This window comes from Hippoglossus stenolepis, chromosome 21 (genome assembly GCF_022539355.2).
Source record: "Hippoglossus stenolepis isolate QCI-W04-F060 chromosome 21, HSTE1.2, whole genome shotgun sequence".
Classification (NCBI taxonomy): domain Eukaryota; kingdom Metazoa; phylum Chordata; class Actinopteri; order Pleuronectiformes; family Pleuronectidae; genus Hippoglossus; species Hippoglossus stenolepis.
In genome coordinates, this window is record NC_061503.1 from 8,587,524 (window position 1) to 8,596,156 (window position 8,633).

Consider the following 8,633-nt stretch of genomic DNA (forward strand, 5'->3'; position numbering starts at 1 on the left):
GAGGTTGAATCATTGCTCAGCTTTAATGGGTCTCTGTGGTAAATGTCCAGAACTGAACAGCTCAATGCAGCAGAAAGGTGTCCTAACAGTGCCACCTTTTGTCCACTAATTGCAATACCATGTTACTTATTACAACAGTACTATATATAAATGTTATATATACACATTATACACACAGTAAAAATCCTCAATATATATTTATGCATGGTAAGTCTATGCATTGATGTGTAATACTTCAAAATGTTTTGCAAAAGAATATTTAATACAAAGTAAAAATGAGTTGGACTTGCACGTTAACACACTATTCAGCATCGTGTCGTGAATTTAAAAAAAGGTCTTCAGGATATCACTGAAATCCACGGACGTGTACGTTTTTCGTCACTGGCAGCTCGTCGTCAAGTTTTTTCCAATCTAGGGTCGACCGCCACAGAGCCGACTTCTACACATGTATCATCAGGCTACATCTGTGACTCGGCAATAGTTTTAAGTCTCGTCTGTCGCTACCATAATTAGCATCTGCAAGTCATACAATACTTACTGTACGTATCCGGTTTTAAATAGTGTGTCACGCTAACAGCATCTTTTTTCCTCTCTCTCTCTCTCTCTCTCTCTCTCTCTCTCTGTGTGACTCATGTAATGCCCGTCAAAAAGCTCCAAACATCTTGCGGCCTGATTGACAAAAAATGCCCTGATGACAGATATTCAGATGTTGAAGATTTGTAAGTGATGGGGAAAAAAAATACAAAAAAAAGATTACATAGCTTTTTTTTTTTTAGATTATTGTCTATAGCACTTGCAAGAAGCTTCTAAAGCGACTTTAGTATCTCTCAAAAGATGTGAGTGTGGCCCGGATTTTATATTCTGCTGGACCAATCACATGCTCAGCTGGTTGCTACCATGATAGTATGATGTCACTGTGATGTCAGGTCCTTATTTAAAGAGGGAACGAGGGATGAGAGAGCAGTTTTTTTATGGCGGAATAGGGGAGCTAACATTGGGACTTCTCAGACAGGCTTTTAATCTGTTTCAGCAAAAAGCTTGAAAAGACTGTTTTTTTTTAAAAAATATTCCTTACAAAAGTGAGAGGGATGCAGATTTGACCCAAGGCCAGCAGAGGTACATGTGGGAAGGTGAAGTGGGGGGTGCCACAATGTCTCAACATGTCAGGAATATGTTTGAAGTTTTCCAGCCTCCATCCATGCTCCAAGCAAGTTGAGTCGGACTGTTCGCAGGGATGGGTGGGTTCATGGTGGTGGTGGTGGGGGGGGGTTTGGTCAGTTACTCTGGTTGCCGACTGGGGGAAACTCATTCTCATCATCCAGACAGACGGGGCTCTCGGCGAATTCATGCTCCGGGATGACGTCGCCTTTCTGGGCTCCACCATCTTCAGAGTAACCTGAGGAGGAGATTACAGGTTTCAGCTGTGGATTCACAAAACCTAAGAAAACTTCATTTTATAGCTTATTAAAATGAAGTCAATCAGACTCTAAACGTCGATCATAGGGGTTTCGTTACATTATGAATTAACATTATTAATTAAACAAATCAAATTTTACTTTTCATATCTTAAAGCCTTTTATATTATTATAAATCCCAGTAGGCTCCACATCCCACCATCAGGTATGGGCCATTTAAAGGTAAAATTATACCAAAACACATAAATATTCTAAAAATATTTGTAGTATAACTTTGTAAAATCTGACTTAAGAGCTCTTTTGTTTAGGATTTAACTCTTTAGTAGTTCTGATATTTCTGAGTAATTGTTATGCATCTAGTTCAGGATGCCAGTGTTGTATGGCTGGTGGTAACCTACCCATGAGAGTGGTGGCGGAGGGTGGGGTTGAAGGGAGTGCCACAGTGGCAGCGTATGATTGGCTGGCTGGTTGGGGAGGGACATCCTCCGTTTTGTCCTCTTCGCTCTGTTCCACCTGCTCCTCGCCGGAGTCAAACAGCCTGCGGGAACAGAGCGGACTGAGACACGACAACATCACAACGCCCGACACGGTGATGATATTACATAAACACAAGTTCAGATTGTAGAGGTGGAAACTGGAGATCAGTGACTTCCACTGAAAAAAAGTGTCCCACTGTCACACATTTACAGACAGTGGATTTGCCTGATTTGTCCTATTTAAATGTTGTTGTTGGCTCAAAATAAGTAATTAGTAGCGAATTTCCAGTAAATTACATGAGTTTGGCGTCTTCAACTGCATCTTCTACATGTATTGAAACCCTGAGATATTTGTATTCTTCCAGTTTCACATCTGTCTCATGTTAAAAACGTCATCAACACGCCAACTTGCTTGCTGTGAATCTTCTGGACATTTTTTCAGGTGTATTCTCTCATGTGCTCACTCGGACATTTTGCTGACATTTGTACTAACCCTGAAATGTTAGCAACTTGCTCAGACGCTTGCGTGCTCACATACAGCCCCTTTGGAAAATTTCAGGAAAATGTCCGGACTTCAGTGTATGTTTGAAAGCAGCTTACTAATGAGGGAATCCTAACATGAATGATTTTAACATTATATTTATATTTATGCATGATGGAGCCCATTAAAGCACACACACACACCTGTGTCTTTGGACAAGGACACAATCGCCTCCGTCCTGTGGATCCACATTATAGATGTAGAGAAATCCGTCCGAGGACGCCACCAGCAGGCGAGGGAGCTTCTGAATCCTGACGAACAAAACACACACGAGATGTCAATGAACCTACACGTTCATACACTTGTTAACAAATGCCCCTCTCTTCTCCCTTCTCTTACGTGGCCAGGGCGCAGATGTTCTTTAGGCCGAACATGTTGAGGCGTACAGTCGCAAAGGCTCTGTCCTGATGCATCATGTCGGACACCTGAGCGGGCAAATAGGTGCTGGCTGCTGTGAACATTTTACCCATATACGCTGACCATGTAGGAGACTCCTCATCTTGACTGGAAGGAAAACAGAAGGGTCATGATTAGAGATGTAAAGAAAATAACATTTCAAGATCAATAAATCACTACAGGAGCTTTTTACTCTGAGTTTTACATATTTAGGCACTTCTAGTTGAAAACATGTTACATTGCTTTACATCAGAGATACAGCAGATGGTGCTGGTCATTCAATTGTCCTTCCATGAACCATGCAAGGGTCAGAAAAGGACACAAGAGGCTTCTGATACAAGGAATCGTGTCAAGTTGTTTTGGGAAAAAAGCACATGCAAAAGATTAAAAAAAAAACTCCCATTTGAGAGCAAATACCAAGGTTTATTATGACCTGGAGGAAAGCACCAGCAAAACCACACCAGCATCATCAGCACTCTGAAACTGGTTAGTCAGTAAATTCCTGTTTTCATCTACAGAAAACAAAACGCTGATTTAATTTGTCATGTAGAAACAAAGGTCCCGTTCAGACCTGGTATTAACATCTGGGTGAGAGATCTGATTTTACTGTGTGTCAGGGTGAGCGAAAGACATAGAGAATGAGTGGGACTGAATTCATTAGCATGCACTGCCATAAAGAAAGATTTGACCAATTCAAGAAAAGTATCAATCATTGTGTGGTGATCAGTGTTGATATTATATCGGTGGCTACTAATCAGAAGCTTAGCGGATCTTTACTCTTTACCACACGTGATCGGCTCGCTCAGGACGGATGTTAATATCAGGTCTAATCGGGGTCAAAGAGTTGGGAGCGTTTACCTCGGGCTGTGCTGCTCCAGTTTAAAGATATGAACCGTCTCAGTGTTGCTGGAGGCGCACAAGAACTGGGCATCGGCACTGAAGGACAAGGAACTGATACTGACATACCTGACACACACACACACACACAGGAAACAAACACGGACAGCATCAGGGACTGAAAACTGTAAATACAAAGATGAAATCTGATCATGTGCTAAAAGGTTGAGTGAAAACAGCCTCTCCAGCTACTGAGCAGCAGGAGTTAAGGGTCTCACTCATATAAACACTAAATATTGAGCATATGGCCTGTTAGCCTTCTTGTGACTGGAACTTGTTTTAACCCGTGTCATACATCGTGTATCATCTTGATCACTGTCTATGCACAGTTTGCTTGTTTCGGATTTAACTGTGAAGCACTTACCTCTTCATCCCTCGCCGGAATTCATACAGTCTCTGTCCTTCAGGAATGCCAAAGACTCTAATAACAGTACCCTATGTTGCAGACGATGGATGGTTAGACAGGAGGATAACAAAAATGAAAAAGGGGATAAAAGAGGGGTCAAGTCCTCACCTTCTCTGAGGCGCTGGCCAGTTTGGTTCCAGAGGGGTTGAAGGTGAGGGCGGCCAAGGGACTGTCGTGGGCCTGAATCAGCGTCACAGTGCTCTAACAGAGGCAAACAAGTGCTTTCATCAACACTGGGATTTTTCATGACACATGACAACAGCAGTATTTCTTTCCATTATGTGGTTGTGTTAGAAAATTCAATGCAGCCTTACCAGGTTGTTGGCATCATATATCGTGATCTCCCCGATGGTGGCACTGCCAGGGTACGCCAGGTAGGAGTTACTGTGGTTGATGGAAAGAGCGCAGAGACCTACGAGGGAGTGCAGAGGAGGATTTAAACCGTTTCATGTGTTTTTTTCTCTTTCTTCCAGACTCCTTTTGGGCCAATTGTGTAAGCTGGTTCATCTGTTGTCTATCGGGGGCCATTACTTGTCTAAAACATTTTTCCACAAAAAAAAACTACTTCAATAGAGACTGATGACGGTTGCTATAATTCAGCATATTTGTTGTCAGTTGTCATGGGGTTGCTACTAGGTCAAATATGAATTTAAACCAATTAACAAATCATTAAAGTGAACAAATGATTAAAAAATATAATGTAAATAGTTATTGTACTTAATGATTAGATTTTTGTATTTGTGTATTTTTCCAGTTTAAATCTAAATTTGAATGCTTAAGATAATGAACTATTGTAAAAAACTAAAAAATTATAATGGTTCAGGCAGAGGGATACTGGTCAAGATTCACTTAAAATAAATTGTAGGAAAAAATATATATACATATATGTATATATCTTTACAAATATTTCGTTGAGCCACCTGACATGTTTTTGGTGCTGAAGTTAAAAATACTGTTAAAAATTGAATTTAAGCAGTTTGAAAAGTTATTTATCAAATTAGACATATAGTACACAGTAAATATTTGCCAAATGCCTGGTTTGACTTCTTTTAAATTATGAGTATTTATCCCATCAGACTTTGCACCCCCCTGAGTAGCTTTAGAGCAATAGCAGCTTCATCTTCCAAATGAAAAGTCTATGTAGTCCTAATAAAATGCACTCACGCTCACTTAGTGGTTTTGCTGCTACAGCCATACTAGATGTGGTTTGAGCAGTAGCTTCTGGTGGCTAATGTTAGCACACATAGAGAGATTTGATCCACAACTGACATTACTACTTTATGACTCTTTACCATAACCCTGTCCTGTAAATGTGACTTTATATAATCCGTATGTGTGTATAACAGCTTGAGCGTACCCGAGGGGTTGATGGGTGTGTTGAGCAGGGTCTTGAGTAGTTTCATGTCTTTGATATTGTGGATGTAGATGGATTCCTCCAGGCACACCACCAGCCGCTGAGGGGACAGTGACACAGAGATTAGTACAGAACCAGCGAGATTACAGGTTTGCGGACGGGTCTATTTCCTGCGTCTCACCTGTCTGTTGAGCCTGACGGACAGGATGTCATTGGAGTAGCTGTAGTTGCATATCTCTGTGCCCTTCTTGAAGTGGTAGACGTTCATTCGCCGCGGCATGGACAGGCTGACCACCACCACCAGACTGCTGGAAAACAGCCGCTCCACTATATACACCTCCGAACATTCGACTGGGAGAGAGAGACGAGAGGACAGCTGGGTACTTTGACTTAGAAAAGCTATGGAAACTTAAATCATGGGAGAAGGAACCCCTCAATGGTGACTCTGAAGTATTTACATTTTTTGGGCGAATAGTTTTTCCTCACTCTAGTCAAGGGTTACGGACAGAGGATGTCCACTGCACATTGTACAGATTGTTAAACCCTTGGGATTTGCGAATACGGGCTATACCAATAAAATGTGGTTGTTTGATTAAATGTAATCTCATATTACCAATAACACAAAGGCGAACGCTGCATCCTCTTCTGCTGTTTGATTCTGATTTGTTGTCCGACACTTTAAACAGTTTAACAGACAAAGACTTTTTCTCTCATTGCAGCTTCTGAGGATTACAAAACTGAGCGTTCCTCCATGTTGACCCCTGTATGCAGAACATGTCGTGGCCGGTCTGAGCTGTTGTCTGACCAAGGTGAACTGTACTTCTTTACTTGTGTCACCTTGCCGTTACGGCCCATCTTCTGACGGAGGGGATGCTGGTGCACATGCATGACAGGAGATTTCATAAACACCCACAAAACATGTACATTCTGTACTGTGGATGTGGGAGCTGTCACACGTGCATTCGACGCTCCTGAGAAAAGAGACTAAAGAGCCAATTTCTTCCTACCTCCCTCATGGATGCAATCTAGTTTGTCCACAGCAGTGACTGAGAAGAGCTGGTAGCCCGTCTTGGTGCCCACAGACAGAGAACTACAAAGAAAACACACACACACACACATACAAACAACACAGAACAGAACATGTTATTAACCACATCCATCACAGTTATGGTAAAACAAATAGATTAACAAATACTGTGATTGACTGACTGACTAATTGATCCTGTATTTGAAGTGAAATTCCAGGAAACTATTGTTTGCACCAAAACGGATAAATGTATTTGGCTTGCAACTGAAATGAAGATGTATTTCCATGCACGCACATATAATCAGTGTAGTATAAAAATTGCACACAGCAGGGAGTGAAATCTATATAAAGGGTGTTATAAGCCACTGGCCTCAGTTAGCTTCCATTGGAGAGTTATTCCGATGGTGTTGGATGAGTGGGATCATCAAATACTTGCGGCATGTGCTCACATGAGCTGAGGTGACTAGTTTACAGTAAAACTGATGTGTAATAGTAGCAAATGGCCACAACTGACAGGAGGCGGTGACCGGGTCTGACCTGAGCTGTACTTCCCCTGAGGAGGTGCTTTTTCTCCCCAGTCTATCTTATCTTGTTTAGACAACTTAGCCGTTATGCATCTTCCATTAAAAACCTGTAAAGTGCCTCAGAGATTGTTCCCCTTATCTTATCATGGCTAAAGACAAAAATGGGACACAATGACAAAGGGATTAGAAGGACGGGTGTTTGACCACCTGCTTAGTTTTACAAGCAGTGCCCCGGTGGATGTTTATGTACACACCTGTATCTGAAAAAACACAGAGCTGGGTGTGTCTGTTAATTTGTATTTTACCCCCTAATAAGGCCGTAACATGGGACAATGGACACCTACAGGACAGATATGATTGGTTAAAATGAGTGGGGGGTCCAAACTGACACAGGAAAGTTGTTTCCAGTAATAATTGACAAAACACATTTACTGCTACTGTTGCAGGTTAATTATTAACTGTACGTTACTTGCTGCCATGCATCATGTTGGAGTTATATAGCATGAACTGCATTTGGTGACTAACTGTGGTTTAATGTGCAACAGGCCCAGGAGATCGGATCAGTGGCCTACTTCACTTTCAGCTGAAGTTTCATCAAAGCATACACAAGGTCGTAGTTCGTTTTGACGCTCACACACATTCACACTGTTTTAAAAACGAGCCGCAGTGTGTAAATACGATTGAAAACAATGATGCAACAGTCAGGTGCATGGAGGGAGATTGAGTTCACGCCGGGCCCCGGGCCGCGGGGTCGCTTACGTGGTGTCCTGGTTGAAGGAGGCGCAGATGAAGCCTCGGTCCGCCGCGGGGCCCTCCGGCAGGTCCTGGGTCTCCATCCGAGCCGCCGAGCTCGCTCCCCGTCTCGCCGGCCGAGGTCGGAGGCCTTTAGGCTCGGGTCGATCCCCGCTTCCCCCCCCTTCCTCTGGTTCTCCAAGCGCCACGCTCACACTCTTCTCCGGGGAGAGGAATGTCCGGGGCTGAGGTTCAGGTGGTACACATCTCTCACACACAAACACACAGAGCGGACTGAGCCCAACAAAAGACCCGAAAACAACCCCTCCTCACCGAGCCGCCTCCTCCGCTCAGCGCACGGTCTTATTATTGTGTTATTAACTTTCAATATTCTCACTGCAAAACAAAAACAGCTGATGGGAGGATGCGTCACTCCGAGCCGCGTCGCGATTGGCTGGCAGCTGCACGTCGACCAGTCCTCTCCGGGATTCCTGTTGGTGGACCTTCTTAAAGCCTCGGATTGATTTGACAGCGCGACTGTCACTAAAATAGGAGCCGCCCAGTTGGAGTTAAGAAGCTGTTGATTGGCCAATTCCACTTTCAGTCTCGTCACGAGGAATTGTTTTGATGATTTGATTGGGTGAGAGACGCGCAGCAAGATGCCGAGACACATCAGCCATCCCAACTGTGGGACAAAGCTTTTTGCTGTTAATGAAATATCATTTAGCTGATTAAGGTGTTTTTAATTTGTTTTTCATTCAAATTACATGTTTGTTTTTTTAACTCTATCTTATGCTACTTCATACTTGAACACAATAGTTGAGTGGAAAATACTGTACTTTTTATCCAACTATGTTTATCTGAT

At 42.8% G+C, this 8,633-nt stretch overlaps 1 protein-coding gene across 1 annotated transcript; it reads right to left on the bottom strand.

The window, feature by feature from the left end:
- Positions 1 to 8,210, bottom strand: LOC118100629 (WD repeat domain phosphoinositide-interacting protein 1). Its single transcript, XM_035145939.2, has 12 exons — positions 7,796 to 8,210; positions 6,493 to 6,575; positions 5,667 to 5,836; positions 5,489 to 5,585; positions 4,446 to 4,543; positions 4,240 to 4,332; positions 4,090 to 4,160; positions 3,687 to 3,794; positions 2,772 to 2,936; positions 2,576 to 2,683; positions 1,814 to 1,953; positions 1 to 1,396 (listed from the first exon to the last, which is right to left on the bottom strand). Exons 1-12 carry the CDS (start codon positions 7,870 to 7,872, stop codon positions 1,275 to 1,277), a joined length of 1,332 nt encoding a protein of 443 aa, XP_035001830.1. The 5' UTR covers positions 7,873 to 8,210; the 3' UTR covers positions 1 to 1,274.
- Positions 8,211 to 8,633: the final 423 nt, after the last annotated feature.

Excerpts from the sequence above, each read along its gene's own strand:
- LOC118100629 (XM_035145939.2), bottom strand. The coding sequence starts at position 7,872 with ATGGAGACCCAGGACCTGCCGGAGGGCCCCGCGGCGGACCGAGGCTTC. Across the intron at positions 6,576-7,795 it reads TCCTTCAACCAGGACACCAC|TTCTCTGTCTGTGGGCACCA; the intron begins GTAAGCGACCCC and ends TTTTCTTTGTAG. Across the intron at positions 2,684-2,771 it reads AACATCTGCGCCCTGGCCAC|GATTCAGAAGCTCCCTCGCC; the intron begins GTAAGAGAAGGG and ends TTTGTTCGTCAG.